Source organism: Salvelinus alpinus, chromosome 1 (genome assembly GCF_045679555.1).
Source record: "Salvelinus alpinus chromosome 1, SLU_Salpinus.1, whole genome shotgun sequence".
In the NCBI taxonomy this organism is placed as follows: Eukaryota; Metazoa; Chordata; class Actinopteri; order Salmoniformes; family Salmonidae; genus Salvelinus; species Salvelinus alpinus.
Genome location: NC_092086.1, coordinates 35491414 through 35515898, shown reverse-complemented (window position 1 = coordinate 35515898; position 24485 = coordinate 35491414). Strand labels below are relative to the sequence as shown.

Genomic DNA, 24485 nt, shown 5'->3' with positions numbered 1-24485 from the left:
GAAATCTGTCCTTTGGAGATTTTTTGTCTTTGTGAGACACAGAGTAGGTGAACAGAGGATCTCCCGATGTGTGGTTCCCACCGTGAAGCATGGAAGAGGAGGTGTGATGGTTTTGGGGTGCTTTGCTGGTGACTCTGTCTGTCATTTATTTAGAATTCAAGGCACACTTAACCTGCATGGATACCACAGTATTCTGCAGCAATACATCATCCCATCTGGTTTGCGCTTAATGGGACTATCATTTGTTTTTAACAGTACAATGACCCAACACATCTCCAGGGTGTGTAAGGGCTATTTGACCAAGAAGGAGAGTGATGGAGTGCTGCATCAGATGACCTGGCCTCCACAAGCACCCAACCTCAACCCAATTGAGATGGTTTGGGATGAGTTGGACTGTTGGAAAAGCATTCCAGGTGAAGCTGGTTGAAAGAATGCCAAGATTGTGCAACGCTGTCATCAAGGCAAAGGGTGGCTACTTTGAAGAATCTCAAATTGATTTGTTTAACACTTTTTTGGTCACTAAATTATTCCATATGTGTTTTTTCATAGTTTTGATGTCTTCACTATTATTCTACAATGTAGAAAATAGTTTTAAAAAATAAAGAAAAACCCTTGAATGAGTAGGTGTGTCCAAACTTTTGACATGTACTGTAGGTACAGTATTTGTATAATGTGAGTGTGAATGCATGTGATTGCATGGTATACATTTTTCATTTAACCTTTATTTTAACAGGGATTCATATTGAGATCCAGGTCTCTTTTACAAATGAGCCCTGCAGAACGGAAACAGAATACACACATCCAATACAAAATGCAGAGCCGGTTAGGAAAGACATTGGACATGTATTTTGTTACGTGTTTTCAATCAATGAGGTCAGATACTTTTGGTAGGGAAGTAATATCAAAGTTGTGATCAAATGTGGTTAGCATTGCTCTAAAACCTGCACAGTGCAGTCTTATCACCTCTGTCACCAGTAAGCAAGTTAATCAGGTCAGGGAAACAAGACAATAATCTCTATGCGAACACAGGTCACATACTGTCATATACGCAGGTCGCATACCTTACTCGTATCTATTACTGTTGATTTGAGACCTCAGAGCTATTTTTCCTATATGTCAGTAAAATGGAGAAGAAATGCAAAGACACTGTATAAGGGGGGATTATATGCTTCACTGTAATGCAGGGGGTTGGTGGGGATTGGGGACGGTGAAATGAGAAGTGGTTTTCACCTCCTGTGGTCGCAGGCTGACTGTCTACAATGCAACTGAGTGGGTGTAGCATCCGCTGCTACTGAAGCCACGCTCTAGACTCAATTCCAGCACAGAACCCTTTTGTTACATGATGACTCTGTATGTCTGTTTGTGATTACATTCCTGCATGCATATACTTTTGTGGATCAATTAAAGTAACAAAAAATGCTCACACAGAATCGTAAGAAAGATAAAAAATGCAACATTTATTTATTTGAATATTTGCAGGATAGAATATACAAAATACACAGTATGTGTTACAGCTATAGCCTACTGCTTGCATAGCGTTGGCGTCCAATAAGAAGAAAAAACATATATTCTTTTTTATTTCTCACTATATATGGAAGTTGATAAGTCGTGTTTATCAGAATATGGAGGACAATGACTACTTTACATTTGTATAAAATGTTAAATAAATATAAAACACCAAAAGGTGAAATACAACATGTCGAGGGTATTGAAATTAGTTAATCACTTTGTAATTTTATGGAGGTTATACAAAGAGGGAAATAGATAGTCCAACATTTGACCTTATCATGAACACTATGCAGTGGTTTACATGCAATTTACCTGAATATCAGGTATTCTTAAATCGTTTCAATAATGTAGAATATATCTACTTGTCTCTATTTCGAATTATCTAAATATCTAAATATTTTTCTCTATATCTATATTATGTATTTCCTTATACTATTATGGATATATTATTTTTAATCAGGTCAATATAACAAACAAGTAAGAGTATAAAGAGCTGATGTCTGTAAATATGCATTGAACCCTAGCATACAGAGGTAATGTTCATACACTTCTTTTGTTCTTGTTCTTGAGAGCGGACTATCAACATAATGTGTTACCTCCTGACCTAAACCCCCATCAATAACAACACTACTTACAAAAGAGAAGTAACACGGAGTGAATACAAACATCCCTAATAATGTTAACTCCAGAATATTCTGCACTTTCACCACCAACACTGATAAAAAAAGTGTTTTATTCTACAAAAGCAAAATCAATCAATATATTATAATTTTATCCGATTTTATGATTTACCTTAGCAACAGGGCCTGATTAATGCAGGGGTTTACCGGGGCTGTAACACCTGCGTCCAGGCCCAAGAGGCAGCAATGATTTTTTTGTTTTTTAAATAAATGTTTAACTATCAAGGAAATATATACTGTATATATTATATGTTATATATATATATTATATGTTGTATATATTATATATGTAGCACATATTTTATACTTTTTCACTACAACCGCCACAGGAAGACTCAGGACTCTGCTATCAATGAGTCTAGCTGCTGCCTGCTGCCGCTCTGCTAATCATCAGAAGGGGGGGAGGAGAGGAGGTAGGGGGTCCCCTGTCTTGATTGGGTAATTGATTAATAAAAATATATAAATAATAACTGCATAATAAATAAATAGGACTGGTCAATTGTGTGAGTCAAGGACTGGGCCCAAGAGGCAAAAAATAATACAACTTTTTATTTTATATATATATATATTTTTTTATCCAACCATAGGCGCCCGCTCTCAATGTTCAAAATACACCAGAAAGCATAATTTAGCTGCAGAGGTTAAATCGTTTATAAAAAAATAACTGTGTGAATTAAGTTTTATTACAAGCACATACAGATATCTCCCAAAATTAAGGAAACACCAACAAAAAGTGTCTTAAAAGGGTGCTGCGCTACCATGAACTGCCAGAACAGCTTCAATGCTCCTTGGCATAGATTATGCATGTGGCTCTAAACCATGCCAGGAAAATGCACCCCACACCATAACATACTGTATACCTTGTATCCCTTGTTAACTCATGTGTTTCCTTTATTTTGACAGTTACTGCTATGCCTACAGTCAGGAAGGTCATGCGCCCCAAATAGGCTACAGCTTGTTGCTTTTTGGCCATAGATATATACTCCATTGAAGTGGTACACCAGCAGTGGATGCCAGTTCTGACTTGAATGGGAACTGCCATCTATGGATTGTACTTCTATGGTTGGGAAGCAGCTGTCAGTTTGCAGATTTCAAAATAAAATTGTGGGAAGAACGCACAGTTTGGAAAGCAAATGCCTATTAGTGAAAAGAGAAGACTAATCTGTCTATAGAACCAATAAAAAAATGTTCTTGACAACTCCCAATTTTTAGCTAACATCAGCCCTCACCGTGAGAAGCCTATGGCTTCATCTTCATCATTAGGTGAATCAGTGTGCCACTCGACATTTTATTTAGTAACCTACTGTAACCTATGATATACAGTATATACTGTATATATATTGCTTCCTAATATTGTGTCGCTTCATTGGCCTGGGCTATTGTTTGTTTGAATTCAAGACCAGATTGATCTCAGTTTGTCAGTGTCAGAGTCAGAGTAGCCAGTCATTTCAGTCAGTTGTGTGGTAATAAAAATATTCAACTAATGTCTTTAGGTCATGTAAATGATGTAGAACTGCGTTAAATGCATTTTTTTTTAAAAGCGGATTCTTTTACGACCCTGCAAAAAAAAATCCCCATGTGCGGAAATCCTAAAAATGCCTCTGCTCAACTGTAGCCTAGTGTATGCCACATGGCAAATGTTATTATGGCTTTATTATAAAGGGGCTTTTTCTTCAACAGTCAATTTTCCACGCATCGAATTGCATCTTGATGCAAGGATTTGTTTAAAGAAAATGATGGTGTGCCGGGAAGGGGGAAGGCCCTGCGTAGCAATATTACATATAAATTGGCCTACAGTATTATTATGCCTTAAACAAATGATAATCAGCCAGCTATCTAAAAATAAGTATATTCATCATCAACCCCAGGCTTATTATATCATATAGATACCAAACACGTTCTCTGTGGAATATTGTATCCGAACTTGAGTGACATTTTTCACTTTGACAAAGATGGAGTCATCTTCAAAGAAGTGGAACACCCCTCCCAGGTAGCTGTTTGATGTGGACATCATTTTCCCAAACTTGGGGTAATATCTCCTGGACTTAAGGAGTTCGATGTCCTTCCCAAGATACCGTGGAGTATTTCTGCAGACCGAGTGTGTGAACTCAATATTGACCTCACTGAAGAAGATCTTAGAGTAGACGTAGTAGTAACCTTCCTTCTGGATGACAAGCTTGCCATCTTTGTACTCCATTTCATGGAGGAGCGGTTCTGCCTGCATGTTCCATACCATGACTCCATCTCCATGAGGTGCTTGAGGTCCAGCTGGAGAACAAATACAGGACAATATGTGGGGAAAGTTTTCTGTCGTAAGAGCTCATTTTAATTTATCTTCATGTCCTATTTCAAACACCATACTATCTGATGTACTACTACATACTTATATTTCACCCTCTTCTGTCATGACCAAATATTAATATAAAGGGTTGTGTGTAGTTGCAATGGCCTGGTGGTAATGGTCTTACCTGTCAGATGTGCAACAGGTTTTGAAGGCAACACAATAGGGTTCGGTCTTGAAGTTGGGGGAACCTCCTTCGGAATGTCCTCTTGGTCTGTTTTTGGGGACAAAGTTTATGTTGAACTGATGTGCATTTTAGAAGGTGAATGATTCAGAAATGCATTTATCAAATGTGTACAAAATACTCAGTCGGGATACAATATATACAGTGTCTTCTTCTACCAAAGATGAGTCCCTTGTCATTTTGTCACAGTGTTTGAACAAGAGAAGGAGATATAGTCTGGGACATACCTTGGATACTCATACCAACTGACCCTGACTCCGCCTGCAGTTGAGAATAGAGATATCATCATAATGAACAGAGAGGTTTGTGGTAATACAGTACAGGCATGTGTGAGAATGTTAATTTGTTCCTATTTAAGTGGTTCTTTGGGCCTTCAGCAATGTGACCTTTACATTTTATTAGATGATACGCAGGAAAGATAAACAGAACAGCTTATGGTTTCTGGTAATTAAGCAAAGTAGATCACCCATCCCATCCCAGAACACCCCACCCCCCTGTCTTCCCCTGTCAGTACATGTGCATGCAGCGAGACTAGGTTAGCTCTATCCTCTTCCAATAAACCATCGCACCCTTGCCACCATATTGGGTCAGGGGAAATGATGTCACATGAAGCTCAACATAACCACAAACACCTGACCAACGAACCAATTCTGTGGAACACGGAATGCTGGCCCCTGCTCCAGCAAGGTACGTCACGGAACATTCATATTCTCCGAAATGATGCCAATTCTGATAAACTTCTCCATCTCAACTGTTGCCAAATGTACAAGAATGAATAAAACTGTTTAATGCGTATATCAAGGGGAATCCCAACTCAAACTTTGGACAGAAACTGCTGACCATGACAGAACTTGACTATGTTGTCATGAGACCTGTTTGTACGTAAAGCAAAATTAACACGACAAAAAACCTACATCGTGGTGAATAATGCCCTGGTACCTCGGGAGTTAATATTTGTTTCTGTTCCCTATAGACTTTCACAATTACAGTCTAACAAAACAACCAATTGTAGCAAGGTTCCAATATTCCAAGTGACATATCACCACACATTACTCTATTCTCAACCAGGATAATGCCATAATAAAATGGAGCAAAGGAACAAATGCAAAAAGCCAACAGTAACTTACTATTGTACATTGTACAAAATACATTGAGATTGGGTAACCAAATGTGACTTTTTAAATAATAATTTATTAATTTCATGTAGTATCTTGGGTTTTTAAAGTATAGTCTTAATGTAACTGTGCATTCTGTATAATTTCAGTCTTGTCGACTGCGACTATGAAGTAAATCAAATCCAGTAATTATTTCCCATATGATGATACAAATGGGTTGTAGATTATTTTTTTGAGAGAGAAAGAACACATCAACTAATGACACTGAAAATGTATTCACTTTCATTTTGGAATGAAAGAAAGATGTTTCCGAGAATAGTGTACACGTTGTGGGGTTGAGAGCAAGACAGAGATTGGGGAAAATAAAGCAGTGAGAGATGAAAGAACACAGTAAAGAATACATAGTTGTTACTAGATTTGTGTAGTGTGAGAGAGAGAGATGTGTGAAGAGAGACTCTCAGGTGTTGAGGGAGACGGAATAGAGATGGAGATGGGTAGACAGCCACATCATGGTGACAATACTCACAGATCCCTGTTTAGAGTAGAGGTGGTAGATGAAGCAGGCCTCTATGGCCAAGCCACACAAAGCCAGACCAACCAGCAAGAACAGCAGGCTTTGGGCCACACCACCCCGACCAGGAGGTCTCGGCTTGGGGGGCAGCGGTGGGTAGGTTGCATGGCTATCCACCATGAACACGGAGGGGTACGGGACACCACCCTCAGCCATGATGTCTCCGATCAGAGAATATAAGGAACTGAAAAAGGATCCTCCAAGAGGTAGTCAAGTAGTAACTGAGCGAGGTCCACGCACCAGGGGTTCCGGCACACAACGAGAGACACAGAGAGATTCTTTCCCAGAGCAAGACCAAGCACTAGTGTGGGTTGTACAGTATGACTCCTCAGGTCGTCTTGTCAGCAGAAAAGACAAGACACACAGTAGTGGAAGAAAACTTCCAGATATGAGAAATGTGGAAATCCTTCACAGAAACGACCACCTCCCCAAAGAGCAGTCACAGAAAGCAAAACTTGTCTTAATCAAAATAAATCTTGACAGAGAGAGAACGGTTACCTCTGGTGTTTAGTTTCAATCAGTCAGATAGAGCGAGGCAAATGCATACACCCTCCCACTCTAGCCTACTACAGCATACATGGAGTTTCGCAATAATTTGTCTCTGTTCACACTTCCTCTCACTCACTCTCAGCCACTCTCATGATGAGTATCTGGTCTGGTAGAGAGTGGTCTGCTGTCTACTCTACCAGCAAAAACAATAAAATCATGACAAGACCAATATATTCATGTTCCTTTACAGTGCAGCTTCTTGTAAAAAACAACAATATATGGTTCATTGTATTGTTATTCTTGTGTTGTTAAGACTTTTCATGATCATTTTTTTTTACCACATACTTTGTCAAGATCATTCTTTGCCCTCCCTGACATTGGAAGGTTGGGAGTTCGATCCCCGGTCAAGTCATACCAAAGACTGGAAAAATGCGTCTCTGCTTGGCACTTGGAGATGGATTGTGGTTTACTATGTCAGGAAGTGGATTAAAGGTACACAGCAGGGGTGTCCATATTTAGCTTCAGCATGCTCTCTAAGGTGTGTTCTAAAAGTAATTTTCTATTCTTTAACTTTTCAATCACCCACTAGTGAAAATAATCTACAACTAAACCTATATTCAAAATCATATTCAGATGTAGGATCAACACCCTTTCCAAACCCCCTTAGCTATCAGGCTGGGGCAGTACAAATCTGAGATCAGTGGCAAAGAGTAAACCTCATCCAAAACTAACAAGAGCACATTGCAATAACAATGTAAAGCTTTCCCTTGGTCATAGCACCACCCACAGCCTCTCTGACCATAATGCACACTTTAAAAAAAACATTCTGCATGTCATATAACTAAAACGTACAACAAATTGTCCTTAAAAATGGTATGTACACGGCATATGCTGTATGTGTGTACATATTTTTGTATGTTTACTACTGGGTATGCTGTGTATGCTTTTGTGTATGTGTGTTTTTATCTAGACAACTTTTATGGCTAAATTCCCAATCTGGCCCTCAACCATCACGGTCACCTAATAATCCCCAGTGTACAATTGGCTCATTCATCCCCCTCCTCTCCCCTGTAACTATTCCCCAGGTCGTTGCTGCAAATGAGAACGTGTTCTCAGTCAACTTACCTGGTAAAATAACGGTAAAAAAATAAAAAAATAAAAAAAATGTGATGTGTATGTTTTTATTGATTCTATGGAATCCAGGAATCCTTGGAAAACTGTGGAAATTGTCACTGAGTGGACAATTCTGGCTTAAAAAAACTGTATGAAATGAGTGCCCAGTGAGCAAAATGATGTTGGAAAGAAGTTGAAAAGACACGGACGTTGAAGTCAAGTTAATTTTCAGTTCTAAGTGAAAGTTGAAAATGTATTTTAAAAACATTGAAAATACGTATTTTACGGACATAAAAATGTGGTTAGTCCAGACAGGACGAAATCTGAACCAAACATAGGCCCGCTCAGAGCTGACCAAATCTTAAGAAATCATAGATGTCCATGTTTGGGCCAAATCAAGGGTGGTCCAGAGCGGACCAAATCTGAACCAATTATATACATTTATTTTAGGGCCAAATCAAGGCCGGTCTGGAAATAAACTTCTGTTGATGTTGAAATCAAGACCAAGATGGACTGACCAAATTTCACCAAATTTTCAACATCCATGTACATCCTACGTCAGTCAGTGCTTACTGGATGTGTGCATCTGTGTGTGTGTGTGTGTGTGTGTGTGTGTGTGTGTGCGTGCGTGCGTGCGTGCGTGCGTGCGTGCGTGCGTGCGTGCGTGCGTGTGTGTGTGTATGCGTTTAACTGTACTTGTGGGGACCAGAATAGAATAGTAAACAAACAAACACTTGACCAACTGGGGTCATTTTGTTAGTCCCCACAAGGTCAAATGCTATTTTTAAGGGGTTTATTTGGGGTTGATGTTAGAATTAAGTGTAGGAGATACGGTTTGGGTTAGGAGCTAGGTGTAGGTTTAGGGTTAGGATTAAGGTTAGGTTTTGGGGTTAAGGTTAGGTTTAGGGTTAAAATTAGGATCAGGGCAGGGGTTCCCCAACTTTTTTGATATTTAAAAAAAGCCTGTAACCCCACCTTGTAAAGGGTGATATAATCAAAAGCCAATGTTTACTTTTTTAATTGAAATGCAATCCAGGTGACTACCTCATTATGCTGGTTGAGAGAATCCCAAGAGTGTGCAAAGCTGTCATCAAGGCAAAGGGTGGCTACTTTGAAGAATCTCAAATCTCAAATATATTTTGATTTGTTTAACACTTTTTTGGTTACTACATGATTCCATATGTGTTATTTCATAGTTTTGATGTCTTCACTATTATTCTACAATGTAGACAATAGTAAAAATAAAGAAAAACCCTTGAATGAGTAGGTGTGTTCAAATTTTTGACTGGTACTGTATATGTTCATACAAAACTTTCAATCACTCATTCAGACACACTCACACTCTCTAGTGCAGCTTTTTTTGTAGTCCTGAGAACATCTTTGTGTCTTTGTCTTGCTCTTTCCTCTCACCTCTGTCCTATTCTAAGAAGCAGCTCTTTGAGGTCTCCCCCGGTGCAGGCGTGTGTTGTATATTAGTAAACTGAAGAGGAAGTGGAGGTGGGGGTTCTGGGTGCTGGTTGGGGGCGATGCAAGCAGCTCAGTATATCTGTTGTTTCGCTGATTCATGGCCTTTCTCTCTCTGGAATTTTCCAACCCATGTACTGGGGACAAGTACATTTACGAACCAAGTAGGGTGCGTGTGAAGGGGGGTAATGAGCAGCTAATATGATATTGAACCCATCCCCCTCAGTAATCATCTCTACAATGATCCAAATGTTTGTTTAATCAAACACACTTGTGTCACTGTTCTGGTATGAACTTGGCTGGTGTTTCTACAGGTCTAATTTCAATCATAAGAATGTCTAATTCTGTGATCATAAAGTCCCAAATGGCATCACATTCCCTATATAGTGCACTACTTTTGACCATAGGCCTCTGGTCAAAAATAGTGCACTATATATAGGAAATAGGGTGTGATTTGGGACACATGCTGACTTAGGCCTTAGATTAAAACAGCATGTTGAGACATGTCATAATGTTACAGTGTACAGGTGTACGACTGTGTCCATACTTGAGTCATCACCACATCTTCAACCTTCAGTGGTCTAACCATGCCCTGTAACTCTGTGGTAGAGATGGAAAGACAGAGATGACTGTATGAGATGCAGTTGGATTTTCCAGTTCTTACTGTTCTTGACTACTTATCCTGTCCTTAATGGCTCAGCTAAGCATGTTGAAAACGTAGGCCTGTAGCAGCCATTTCATTTGAAGTCATCAACCAACCATGAAGTGGAACATTTATGAAGGAATATCTATACAATAGGCCCATATCAGTTTGAAGAGGCAACACGTCCACATTTGTCTGTTAGTTTTATGGATCATGTGTTTCCTACAACCTTTGGAAATACCTGGGTTGAGAAAGGTCTTGTGGTGTGTAATGTCAGTGAGAAATGTTGTGAGACCCCAGAGAATAAATGTGGTCCTACTTAAAGCTAAACACTGCTCCCTGGTGTCTCCTTCGAATACAACAGCATCTTATTCTATATGGAACCAAACAGACTGGATCGTTGTATCCAATTTGTGTTGGCACATATTCCATTTGAGTTAATATGTACAGTAAAATATATTTATTTAGTTAAATATGAACAAAGAAGTAATTCACATTGATTTCATATTGAGGTACTTAACCCTAATATGGTTCAGGGGCGCTGTACTATTTGGGCTGACCCTGTAAAACAACACATTTCACTGCACCTATCCTGGGAATGTGACAATAAAATAAATATGTTGTGTGTGTGTGTGTGTGGGGGGGGGTGTCCCCAACTTTGAACATTTCACTTGAAACTACAGGTAACTGTCAAAATAAAGGAAACACTAACACAAAGTGTCTTAATGGGACGTTGGACCACCACGAGCTGCTACAGCCGCCAGAACAGCTTCAATGTGCCTTGGCATATGTTCTACAAGTGTCTGAAACTCTGCTGGAGGGATGCCACACCATTCTTCCACAAGAAATTCCGTCATTTGGTGTTTTGGTGTTGTTTTATTTCTTCACTTACCTATTGTTCACCTAATACCTTTTTTGCACTATTGGTTAGAGTCTGTAAGTAAGCATTTCACTGTAAGGTCTACACCTGTTGTATTCGGCGCACGTAACAAATAAACTTTGATTTGATTTTGTTGATGGTGGTGGAAAACGCTTTCTCAGGCGCTACTCCAGAATCTCCATAAGTGTTCAATTGGATTGAGATCTGGTGACTGAGACACACACACACACACACACACACACACACACACACACACACACACACACACACACACACACACACACACACACACACACACACACACACACACACACACACACACACACACACACACACACACACACACACACACACTTTAAACCCCCATATACACTTTTGAGACCCCTCTTTCAAAGTCACTGAGATCTCTTCTTCTAGCCAGGGTAGCCAAAAATAATGGGCAACTGAACATTTTTATACATGACCCTAAGCATGATGGGATGTTTTAATTGCTTACCTAACTCAGGAACCACCTGTGTGGAAGTACCTGCTTTCAATATATGTTGTATCCCTCATTTACTCCAGTGTTCCCTTTATTTTGTCAGTTACCTATACATGCCATGATGAATGTGTTCCACACTGTTAGAAATATATGTGAGTATCATTTCACAGTTGGTTTGCATCATTCTATATGCTCTCTCCAGAAACATTGTCAAGCAAACTATGAATTCTGGATAATCATATTCGTATGTTTCAATATAATTTTCCATTGACTGGGAGAGACAGAGCGTTAGAAAGAAAGAACGTTAGAAAGAAAAGAGAGAGAGAGATAGAAAGAGAGAGAGAGATAAGAGCAAATAAACATTTTGAGGAAACTGTCATGATGACGTCTTAGTGCGTGGTAATAAGAAGCAGAGGCAACGCGGACTGCATCCGTACTGAAACACACACAAAACACTCTCTCTCTCGTGTGGACTTGCCCATACCTCCTGTCTTTAACCTCACACCTGGCAGTGGAAAGTCATCACATTAAGAAACGTGGTCTAGGCTTCCTCATGAAGCCTCTCCAAGGAGTGGGTGGACGCTAGTCTCTGATCTCTGTTTACGTGGGACAGCATTCTGGATAAACTCAGTGCGTAATCGGAATCTGTGGTTTTAACAGCTAATGTTACAATGATTAGAAAGATGTAAGGTTATCGTTGAAATGGAGAAAATAAAAAAAAATAAAACCCCAACGACTGGAAAAAATGTGTGTTGTGTCTGGGTTGTGATGAGTCATGCTGTGCTACACAACACTTTCTCTCCCTCCTGCAAGGATATAAGTAGAAAATATCACTGATTTGATGTGCTGTGTGATACCTCTGTGACAGTTTACAATATAAGCCAATATAAGATCTTCTTTACTTAGCTCTCAGCCTCTGGAGGGTCTGTTCCTCGACAGCATAGTTAAAGGGAGGGCCCTTGAATGTATTATTCAACCAACATGTGGGCGACACACTGTAAGGACCTCCTACTTTCACTTGATCTCTGGGGTCTCATGGTTCAGTAAGTCACACAACTATACAGATGTAGGATCTTAATTTGAGCCAGTTGGTTACAGAAGGAAAAGAATCCCTTAGCACCAGGAAATGTGAATTATTATGTGTTTTATAATTAATAGACATTTTTGTAGGGGTACAGTGCATTCGGAAAGTATTCAGACCCCTTGACTTTTTTCACATTTTGATACGTTACAACCTTATTCTAAAATTGATTATATCAAATGTTTTTCTCATCAATCTACACACAATACCCCATAATGACAGAGCGAAAACAGGTTTTAGAAATTTCAGCAAATGTATTAATAATACAGAAATACCTTATTTACATAAGTATTCAGACCCTTTGCTATGAGACTCTCATCATTCTTCAATGGAAGAAGTTTGGAACCACCAAGCCTCTTCCTAGAGCTAGCCACCCAACCAAACTGAGCAATCGGGGGAGAAGGGCCTTCTTCAGGGAGGTGACCAAGAACCCGATGGTCACCCTGACAGAGCTCCAGAGTTCCACTGTGGAGATGGGAGAACCTTACAGAAGGACAACCATCTATGCAGCACTCCACCAATCAGGCCTTTATGGTAGAGTGGCCAGACGGAAGCCAATCCTCAGTAAAAGGCACATGACAGCCCACTTGGAGTTTGCCAAGAAGCACCTAAAGACTCTTAGACCATGAGAAACAAGAGTGTCTGGTCTGATGAAACCAAGATTGAACTATTTGGCCGTCTGGAGGAAACCTGGCACCATCCCTACGGTGAAGCATGGTGGTGGCAGCATCATGCTGTGGGGATGTTTTTCAGCGGCAGGCACTGGGAAACTAGTCAGCATTGAGGGAAAGATGAACAGAGCAAAGTACAGAGAGATTCCTGATGAAAACCTGCTCAGGACCTCAGACTGGGACGAAGATTCACCTTCCAACAGGACAATGACCCTAAGCACACAGCCAAGACAACGCAGGAGTGGCTTCGGACAGGTCTCTGAATGTCCTTGAGTGGCCCAGCCAGAGCCTGGACTTTAATCCGATCTAACGTCTCTGGAGAGACCTGAAAATAGCTGTGCACCGATGCTCTCCATCCAACCTGACAGAGCTTGAGAGGATCTGCAGAGAAGAATGGGAGAAACTTCCCAAATACAGGTGTGCCAAGCTTGTAGCATCATTCCCAAGAAGACTCGAGGCGGTAATCACTGCCAAAGGTGCTTCAACAAAGTTCTGAGTAAAGGGTCTGAATACTTATGTAAATGTGATATTTCCATTTTTTTTTTTTTATACATTTGCAAACATTTCTAAAAACCTAGTTTTGCTTTCTCATTATGGGGTATTGTTTGTAGATTGATGAGGGGGAAAACAATTTAATACATTTTAGAATAAGGCTGTAATGTAACAAAATGTGGAAAAAGTCAAGGGGTCTGAATACTTTCTTAATGTACTGTAGATACATTTTTCTTAATGGAAAATCAAGTCTGAAATTTCAGTGTAGAAATTACAAACTTTAGAAGCCTTTTTAAACCTCAAATACGCTACATGTTATTCTGCAACAGGGGGATCAAATGATGATCCTACATCTGTAGTTCGATATGACCCTTTTTTCACTGTGTTGGTAATGATTCACATCTGGTGGTTTCACATCTGTTTATAATAGCTCTCACCCCCTACAGCGTTGGTATGACACCATTAGACTTAAATCTATTTGTGCTTTATTTTTATATAATTTCACAACATGTCATAATTTAGTCCTCATTTCTGTAATTATGCTTCAACAAACAATATTTGAAGGTGAAATAAAAGCCATATACAAGTCAAATATTGTACTTAATTTATTTGTTTGGAGAACAAAAAATTCCAGTGCTTTCTTAATATAATAGATTACATTCATGTTTCCCAGCGGGAACTTCACTTGTGGAATTCGTAACAACGTACATTTTATCCTAGTTTATTTGGCGCTATAAAGTCGATTTCCATCCAATTTGCGTTAGATTTTCATGCTAATATTCCAAAATCTGCTGAAACGATATGTGCATTCCCAGGGATGTTTCCATCAAACATACTTTCGTTAAATTCGTTAAATTCGTTAAATTCCCATGTAGCCTACCGAATGGAAAATGGGTTTCCAACGCATTTTCAACTCTACTGATGGAGTAGGAAACGCGCACTCTGATCTTGGAACACGCGCTCTAGCCAACAGCTCGCAGATACAGTGCGGTAGGCTACCAACATTATGCGATTATTGGATAAGAGCAATATTATTTGTATTTGTCAAAAGACAGCCAAGAATCGATCATCATCGCCATTCACTGCCATTTCTCGCATAACTAATTTTACCGACACAAAAAGATCCCACCTTGTATAGCGTATTTTTTTTTGTCTACATTTGGAAGGTTTACCGAAACATTTTCTGTTTCCATCAGGCCTGTCATTAAATGTTTTACCTGACGTATTTTACTCGCATAAAACGATTGAATGGAAACCTGGTTAGTGACATACATTCATGGATTATCTCTACATCTCATCCTACAACATCTTCAACATGTCCTTCAAAATAGATATAGAAAATAAATAAGAAGAAAATAAATAGGTAAAAAAACGAATATTTTAAATACAAAGCAATACGCAAATATTAAAGTAAACATTAAAGATATGTTGATACTGTGCATTCTCTCAACAACCCTGTGCACATGACTTGATAAGACAATCCCCTCATTCATAGCTTAAAAACCTATATTTACTGGAAAAACATACTAACTATAATCCTGAGCGGTAAAAACAGTGCTACTTCATCCAAGAGAGAAAAAGGCCAAAGTAACAGTACAACCCATAACCCATGATGACCAATACTTTTAAACATATTTTTCCAACATTACAAGACACATTATTATTTTACATTTTTAATCCCCCTTCCCTGCAGGAGGCCTTTTGCATTTTGGTAGGCCCTCGTTGTAAATAAGAATTTGTTCTTAACTGATTTGCCTAGTTAAATAAAGGTTAATAAAAATAATTATAAAAAAATCAGTAGAATTCTGGAAAGAAAATCCTTGCAGCTCAAAACCAGTTGGAAGGCTAGGTAGAGTATAAAGGAGTGGAATAATCTTCTGTGATGAGCAGGGAGTCGGACTGAATCAGTTTCAGTCAAATATACCGTGTCTCCCACATGATCTTCCCGACTACTCCACCTCTCTGACAGGTGGTGGGATGATGGGTTGATCCCAGTTAATTCCAGATCCCCAGGATCTATTCAATCAACCCCTACCAAATGACTCCCTGATCTAGCTCCCAACATGTGTCTATGAAGACAGACCTATGATGCCCAGGTATGTGGCGGTGTAGGTGGTGTTGATCCTGGCACCAGGGGAGACAGTGACTGTGAGGATGTCAGAGGCTGCTAGATCCACAACCCTGCCCAGGAACCCTGTGCTGAGGGAGGTGTTGGTCATCCTTACTTCCAGCAGGACTCTGTTGGGCTTGTTCACTCTCACTATGTGCTGTCCAGACACCTCTGGTGTCTCCAGAGTCACCTGAAGATACAGGAAGTAACAACCATCCTGGTTGATGGTCAGGGATCCTTCCTTTAGGGAGACAAAATTATTTGCCTTGGACTGCGTCTTCCACTTGATCCCACTTCTCGCCACCGAGACATCATTATCTGTGGATGATACGTTGAAAACTGGCATCAGTAATGTGGCTAGAATTGGAATATAAATGAATTGTGACTATATCTAAAAATTCAAAGAGACTGAACTTTCTAAGAACTCTCACCATCTATACTTGTGGGTTCAAAGGTGAGCATTTGCCATGGCACTCTTTGTTGCTCCAGGGGTATGCTCTGTGGGGACAGAAATAACTCATCATTAGTCACTGATCTCTCTACTCATTGAAGTAATGGTGGGCATCCAAGCAACACGACTCAAATCCTAACAGTAAAACAAAGAAGGGTTGTGGTCAATTCCATTTCAATTCCAGTCAATTTAAAAAGTAATTTTCCTCATTGAAAAGCACTGAAGATAATTGGAACTAGAATTTGAATTTCAGTGTACTTCCTGAATTGACTGGAATTGAAATATAATTAACCCCAACCCTGGAACAAAGTATGATCTTCAAACTTTTTATCTGTGACAGGGTACAAACTACAGCTGTTGTCTATGTTTCCCTGGGGACCCTATTTAGGGAAGCACAGGAAGGAAAGTATAAAAGCACCCCTCAGTATCTGCAGAGACGGAAGAGGAAGTGATTTTTATTTTATTTTTTATATTATTATTATTATTATTTTTATTTTTTATTTTTTTTTATATACAGAAAAGCAGGTTGATTTTGTTTAGTTAATTTCTTTTTTAATAGATTATAAGATATTTGATTTAATTTTTACCCACATTATTTCCTTTTTGGGGATCCTTATTATTCACCTGCACAGTAGCTGGCGGAATGCACATCACATCAAATTGTTGCGAACGCCATTATACCATAGTTCACTCAGGCCATTCTTCTTCTATCTTAATTTATCCACCATTTTTGGTATTTGTTCAAGAGAGCTTTTTGTCCCTGAAGAAAATTTGGAGATGTTGTACTGTATTGGTGCTGAGCAAGTTCATGTTTGAGGGAAACCATTTTGAGAATCATGCAGATTTTTTTGGAGAAGAGTTTGGGGTGAGGTCAAATGTGCTCTGAAGGTATGTTTGTTACATTATCTGTATCAATGCTGATATACAGTACCAGTCAAAAATTTGGACACACCTACTCATTCAAGGGTTGACTATTTTCTACATAGCAGAATAATAGTGACAACATCAACACTATAAAATATGGAATATGTGGAATCATGTAGTAACCAAAAGAGTGTTAAACAAATCAAAATATATTTCATATGTTAGATTCTTCAAAGTAGCCACCCTTTGCCTTGATGACAGCTTTGCACACTCATGGCATTCTCTCAACCAGCTTCACCTGGAATGCTTTTCCAAGGAGTTCCCACATATGTTGAGCACTTGTTGGCTGCTTTTCCTTCACTCTGCGATCCAACTCATCCCAAACCATCTCAATTGGGTTGAGGTCGGGTGATTGTGGAGGCCAGGTCATCTGATGCAGCACTCCATCACTCTCCTTCTTGGTCAAATGGTCCTTACACAGCCTGGAGGTGTGTTGGGTCATTGTTCTGTTGAAAAACAAATGATAGTCCCACTAAGTGCCAACCAGATGTGATGGCGTATTGCTGCAGAATGCTGTGGTAGCCATGCAGGTTAAGTGTGCCTTGAATTCTAAATAAATCACTGACAGTGTCACCAGCAATGCACCCCAACACCATCACACCTCCTCCTCCATGCTTCATGGTGGGAACAACACATGCGGAGATCATCCTTTCACCTACTCTGCATCTCACAAATAACAAAATACAGATTTCCACCGGTCTAATGTTCATTGCTCATGTTTCTTGGCCCAAGCAAGTCTCTTCTTATTATTGGTGTCCTTTAGTAGTGGTTTCTTTGCAGCAATTTGACAATGAAGGCTTGATTCACACAGTCTCCTCTGAACAGTTGATGTGTCTGTTACTTGAACTCTGTGAAGCATTTATTTGGGCTGCAATTTCTGAGCCTGGTAACTCTAATGAACTTATCTTCTGCATAAGAGGTAACTCTGGGTGTTCCTTTCCTGTGGTGTTCCTCATGAGAGCCAGTTTCATCATAGCGCTTGATGGTTTTTGCAACTGCACTTTAAGAAACGCTTAAAGTTCTTGAAATGTTCTGCATTGACTGACCTTCATGTCTTAACTTCTCTAGGATAGGGGGCAGCATTTTCATGTTTGGATGAAAAGCGTGCCCAGATTAAACTGCCTCCTACTCAGTCCCAGATGCTAATATATGCTTATTATTATTAGTATTGGATTGAAAACACTCTGAAGTTTCTAAAACTGTCTGAATCATGTCTGTGACTATAACAGAACTTATTTGGCAGGCAAAACCCAGAGGACAAACCATTCAGATATATTTTTTTTGAGGTCACTCTCTTTTCAATGGGTTTTCATTGGGAATCCAGATTTCTAAGGGACCTTCCTGCAGTTCCTATCGCTTCCACTGGATGTCAACAGTCTTTAGAAATTGGTTGAGGTTTTTCCTTTGAGAAATGAAGAAGTAGCCATGTTCAGAATGAGGCTCCAGTGAAGTGTACTGTTTGTTAGAGGCGCGTGACCAGAAAGCATGCTACACATTGTTTTCCTCCAGTATTGAACACAGATCATCCCGTCTTCAATTTTATCAATTATTTACGTTAAAAAATACCTAAAGTTGTATTACAAAAGTAGTTTGAAATGTTTGTACAACGCTTACAGGTAACTTTTGAGATATTTTGTCGTCACGTTGTGCAAGTTGGAACCGGTGTTTTTCTGGATCAAACGCGCCAAATAAATGGACATTTTGGATATATATCGACGGAATTAATCGAACAAAATTACCATTTGTGATGTTTATGGGACATATTGAAGTGCCAACAGAAGAAGCTCGTCAAAGGTAAGGCATGAACTATATCTTTATTTCTGCGTTTTGTGTCGCGCCTGGAAGGTTGAAATATGATGGTCTGTGATTGTTAGCTGGGGTGCTGTCCTCAGATAATAGCATTGTTTGCTTTCGCCGTAAAGCATTTTTGAAATCTGACACGTTGGCTGGATTCACAACAAGTGTAGCTTGTAGTAATTTGGTATATTGAATGTGTGATTTCATGAAAGTTTAATTTTTATAGTAATTTATTTAAATTTGGCGCTCTGCAATTTCACTGGATGTTGGCCAGGTGGGACGCTACCGTCCCACATATCCCAGAGAGGTTAACATAATGATGGACTGTCATTTCTCTTTGCTTATTTGAGCTCTTCTTGCCATAATATGGACTTGGTCTTTTACCAAATAGCACTATCTTCTGTATATCTTCCCTTCCTTGTCACAACACAACTGATTGATTGGCTCAAAAGCATCAAGAAGGAAATAAATTCCACAGATTAACTTTTTACAAGGCACACCTGTTAATTTAAATGCATTCCAGGTGACTACCTCATGAAGCTGGTTGAGATAATGCCAAGAGTGTGCAAAGCTGTTGTCAAGGCAAAGGGTGGCTACTTTGAAAAATCTAAAATCTAAAATCTATTTTGATTTAACACTTTTTTGGTTACTACATGATTCCATATGTGTTATTTCATAGTTTTGATGTCTTCACTATTATTTTACAATGTAGAAAATAGCCAAAATAAACAAAAACCCTGGAATGAGTAGATGTGTCCAAACTTTAGACTGGTACTGTATATGTGACAATATTACAAATGTTCTATTGTTCTGTGCTGCCACTGCAATAGTGGATTTATTTTTTAGTTGGCTGCAGACTATTCTGTGTTTGGAGAGGCATTGGGAGTGCAACCAGTATAGTGACTCAGACCTCCATTAAGGTGATTGTTTATTCTGTTGTGCGTTTTATATTTCAGTGAAATATTTACTGTTTATTTATAGTGTCCAACAAGCAAACCTAAACCTCTAAGCTTAATAACCTTTAAAAATATATATATATCTGCCTTTCTACTGTTTCCCTTCAATGGGCATAGTAGAACCTGTAGTTATTATATTACTTATGTCTAGATGTTACATATCCCTACAGAGTTTGCTGTCACTTATACAGATATAACAGTAAGTACAGTTATTTTAACAGTGATGTTCCATATAGGGCAGGGATGTGCAACTTTGATGGGGAAGGGGGCCACACACTATCTGAACTCATCATGATGGGCTGCAATGGCTTGCAGGTCTGCATACCCACATCCATATCCACACATGCAGTCAGAGCTGGCCCTACCCTTTTGGGGGCCTTAAGTGACATTTTATTGTCTGATTGCTGACATTCTGTTTACCTGTCTAGAAGTGAGAGCGTGCCATGTGAGTGCTCAGTTGGGGAATCCATCTTCTAATTAAATTGGAGGGGATGGGGTTAGCATCAAACGATTGGATTTAATACTTTCTTGTGCACTGCTCAGCGACGCAAACAACAACGTTTCCATCAGAAACTATTACGGATACCATCCAACACGGGAAACATGCTGCTAAAACATGTACAACAACGGGTCGGGCGATTTCTCGCAAGCTCTATGGAATGCCCTTAGACACGGCTTATTGATAAATTAAATAATAATAAAGGTGTCTAGATTTGGGCTAGATGTTGCATGCCTATTATATTTAGGAATGAATTTGAACTAGTTGCCTCCATTAACACTTACTAATGGAGTATGCCACACTTTCATGATCGTAAAACAGAGATTGAAATCTGATTTCAGAGAAGGAAAATCTGCACAGTGGCATTTCCCGGCATGTGGATATGATGTTATGACATGTCACCTTTCCCTGCAGTGCGGTGAGGCTGGTGGTTGAGCCCTCTATTGTCTGAGAGCCTGGAGGATGATAAGTCAGACAGAGAAAGCGGGACTGACGAGGTATGGCCTAGCCTAGGCTCAGGTCCCTTCCAAGATGCATTCAAAATGATCTATTGCCGGGTTTCCAAAACTTGGTCCGGGGTCCTCCCACAGGTACACGTTTTGGTTTTTGCCCTAGCACCACAGCTTATTAAAATAATCCAGCCTTGATTATTTTAATCAGCTGTGTAGTACTAGGGCAAAAACCAAAACGTGTACCCCAGGGAGACCCCAGGACTGAGTTTTGGGAAACCCTGGTCTATTGTATATCCTATTGGCAGGCCATGTACAGTGGGGCAAAAAAGTATTTAGTCAGCCACCAATTGTGAAAGTTCTCCCACTTAAAAAGATGAGAGAGGCCTGTAATTTTCATCATAGGTACACTTCAACTATGACAGACAAAATGAGAAAAGAAAATCCAGAAAATCACATTGTAGGATTTTTAATGAATTTATTAGCAAATTATGGTGGAAAATAAGTATTTGGTCAATAACAAAAGTTTATCTCAATACTTTGTTATATACCCTTTGTTGGCAATGACAGAGGTCAAACGTTTTCTGTAAGTCTTCACAAGGTTTTCACACACTGTTGCTGGTATTTTGGCCCATTCCTCCATGCAGATCTCCTCTAGAGCAGTGATGTTTTGGGGCTGTTGCTGGGCAACACGGACTTTCAACTCCCTCCAAAGATTTTCTATGGGGTTGAGATCTAGAGACTGGCTAGGCCACTCCAGGACCTTGAAATACTCCTTCGTTGCCCGGGCGGTGTGTTTGGGATCATTGTCATGCTGAAAGACCCAGCCACGTTTCATCTTCATGCCGTTGCTGATGGTAGGCTTTGTTACTTTGGTCCCAGCTCTCTGCAGGTCATTCACTAGGTCCCCCCGTGTGGTTCTGGGATTTTTGCTCACCGTTCTTGTGATCATTTTGACCCCACGGGGTGAGACCTTGCGTGGAGCCCCAGATCGAGGGAGATTATCAGTGGTCTTGTATGTCTTCCATTTCCTAATAATTGCTCCCACAGTTGATTTCTTCAAACCAAGCTGCTTACCTATTGCAGATTCAGTCTTCCCAGCCTGGTGCAGGTCTACAATTTTGTTTCTGGTGTCCTTTGACAGCTCTTTGGTCTTGGCCATAGTGGAGTTTGGAGTGTGACTGTTTGAGGTTGTGGACAGGTGTCTTTTATACTGATAACAAGTTCAAACAGGTGCCATTAATACAGGTAACGAGTGGAGGACAGAGGAGCCTCTTAAAGAAGAAGTTACAGGTCTGTGAGAGCCAGAAATCTTGCTTGTTTGTAGGTGACCAAATACTTATTTTCCACCATAATTTGCAAATAAATTCATTAAAAATCCTACAATGTGATTTTCTGGATTTTTTTCTTCTAATTTTGTCTGTCATAGTTGAAGTGTACCTATGATGAAAATTACAGGCCTCTCTCATCTTTTTAAGTGGGAGAACTTACACAATTGGTGGCTGACTAAATACATTTTTGCCCCACTGTATATCATGATGATGATGATGATGATGATGATGTTATGACTACTCTCTGTCTTGTAGGGGTCAAAAATGAACAAAACGTTTGCATGGGACATGTTAAAACTTGTTAGAGGTTGGAAACATGTTTAAACCCGTCTTGTGGTTAGCTAACCAGAGATGAGTCTGCTGTGGGTTTTGGAGCTGAAACTATTTCTGTCAGAGGCTGGGGGAGGGAGATGGGAAATATCATGACGATTGTCCTATCAGTAACTTGTAAGTAACTACATTTAGCCTGAGAAAGACATTTGTATTCAGCTCTACTGTAGGCTTTATGAAACAGTATTAATATGATATACACAGTGATCATTCAGTAGCACACAACCAGCCCTTTCATATCGGAGAACAGGGTTCTGATGTCACCAGTACTAAACCACACATAGTGATGCGTTTCGCCCACCAGCTGTGATGCTACTGAAACCACTTCAGAGGCTTGTACTCAACAGGTGCAACAGGCAGGTGTTACCACAGCTACAATACACCGCTCTATTGACACACATTGATCCAACTTCAAGATCTCATCTTATTTTTACACAAAGGGAGCTACAATACATATCTCAGATTTAATTCAACTTGATTTCACTATGTCCCTCCCTAAGTTGTGATGGTCAGGGGCTCTTTTTCAATAAAAAACTAGCAACAGCATTACATAGTTAACACACACCAGAGAGTGTGTAAGTGTGTGTCTATGCAGGTTAGCAGTCTTACCAGTGCGTGTGGCCTGGTGATGATGAGTAGGGTGATGGAGACCACATGGCTGACGGTGAGGAGACCGACCCAGAGAAGGAGTCCACTGACCAGGCGCCGCTGGCTCCCCTGGGCCCCCGGGCTATGATGGTGGCAGTTCTCTGAAACCTCACAGCGATCCATTGACTGCTGCGGCATCATCAATCTGCAACGTCCGGCTGTGGGGGAGAGAGAGGCTCGGGTAGAGCAACCTCAGTCCCCTGAGATGCAGCAGAGGGAGTGCAGGAAGAGAGAGAGATGGAGCCGCTGTGTGTTTGTCCTCTTGGCTTCCTCTGCTGTGAAACCTCAGAACACTGCTGTGTGTGTGTTGCGTCTGTATCCGACGAGGACGTCTTTATGTCTGTTTTCTGTTCTGTGTTCCTCTGTAGCTGTCCAGGACAGGAGGCAGGTTGGGCTGGTACTTTCCTGAGTGACTGAAGGAAAACAAAGAGACTAGATAACTCTTCACGTAGGGGACTGGCCCTTCTACTATTCACACTACTCTCATAGAGAAAGAGGAACACCACTCACAACCAATGAGAAAACGAGGGCGTGATAAACATTGACCTTTAAGTGAAAATGAGTCATTCACATCCTTCCCCTAAATAGATTTTACAATGTGATTTGTCAGCTACTACTATAAACCGAATCAAACCGATAGATTTTGATAGTGTTTTGGCACTGTTCAATGTGAGTCCATTCACTTTTCTGATGTGTCAGTGCGTAATTCGCTTTCTTTTTCTATTCTCTTCCTCTTTCTCTTTCTGTGCGAAAGTACTGTAGTAAAATACAGGTCAAGTCAACATATTCAAACCCCACTCTTCAGCACATTAATATGATAACATGTCACAAGGTTGTGTTTCAAATGTTTGCATCTCTCAAATCTCCCAGTCTCAGCTGCATGTCAGGCTGTGCTGTGCACCTCTTATGGTTTCACTTTGGTTACTTGTGGCTGACCTGGGGAAAGTTTCCGGACCACACAACAGGGTTAAGGTGTCAATCTTGGTATTTGAGTACACTGACCTGGATAGTGATGACAAAGGCCAAAACAACACCTACACATATGATGATTAGATGGACATTATGGAACAAAAACACTTCCCTAAGTGAAAGTTGGATACCACTATCTTTTTCTAACGTTGTTTAGGTTGTAATGGAAATAACTGACCTTTCCTTTCTTGTGGCATATCAAGTTTCAATCAAGTTTATTTTATATAGCCCTTCGTACATCAGCTGATATATCAAAGTGCTGTACAGACACCCAGCCTAAAACCCCAAACAGCAAGCAATGCAAGTG

The 24485-nt window shown here is 40.0% G+C and overlaps 2 protein-coding genes across 3 annotated transcripts; both read right to left on the bottom strand.

Annotated features, from left to right (window-relative positions):
* Positions 1–1437: 1437 nt before the first annotated feature.
* Positions 1438–6940, bottom strand: LOC139574263 (tumor necrosis factor ligand superfamily member 14-like). The gene is made up of 4 exons (XM_071398679.1): positions 6356–6940; positions 4942–4975; positions 4658–4744; positions 1438–4457 (listed from the first exon to the last, which is right to left on the bottom strand). The coding sequence occupies exons 1-4, from the start codon at positions 6554–6556 to the stop codon at positions 4063–4065; spliced, it is 717 nt and encodes a 238-aa protein (XP_071254780.1). The 5' UTR covers positions 6557–6940; the 3' UTR covers positions 1438–4062.
* A 7367-nt stretch (positions 6941–14307) lies between these two features.
* Positions 14308–24267, bottom strand: LOC139574252 (uncharacterized). 2 transcript variants are annotated; one of them, XM_071398659.1, is made up of 4 exons: positions 23171–24267; positions 22578–22628; positions 16256–16322; positions 14308–16142 (listed from the first exon to the last, which is right to left on the bottom strand). In XM_071398659.1, the coding sequence occupies exons 1-4, from the start codon at positions 23348–23350 to the stop codon at positions 15784–15786; spliced, it is 657 nt and encodes a 218-aa protein (XP_071254760.1). In that variant the 5' UTR covers positions 23351–24267; the 3' UTR covers positions 14308–15783. The 2 variants fall into 2 exon arrangements, with proteins under 2 accessions (XP_071254760.1, XP_071254768.1); XM_071398667.1 differs by lacking the exon at positions 22578–22628 and having other exon boundaries at positions 23171–24255.
* Positions 24268–24485: the final 218 nt, after the last annotated feature.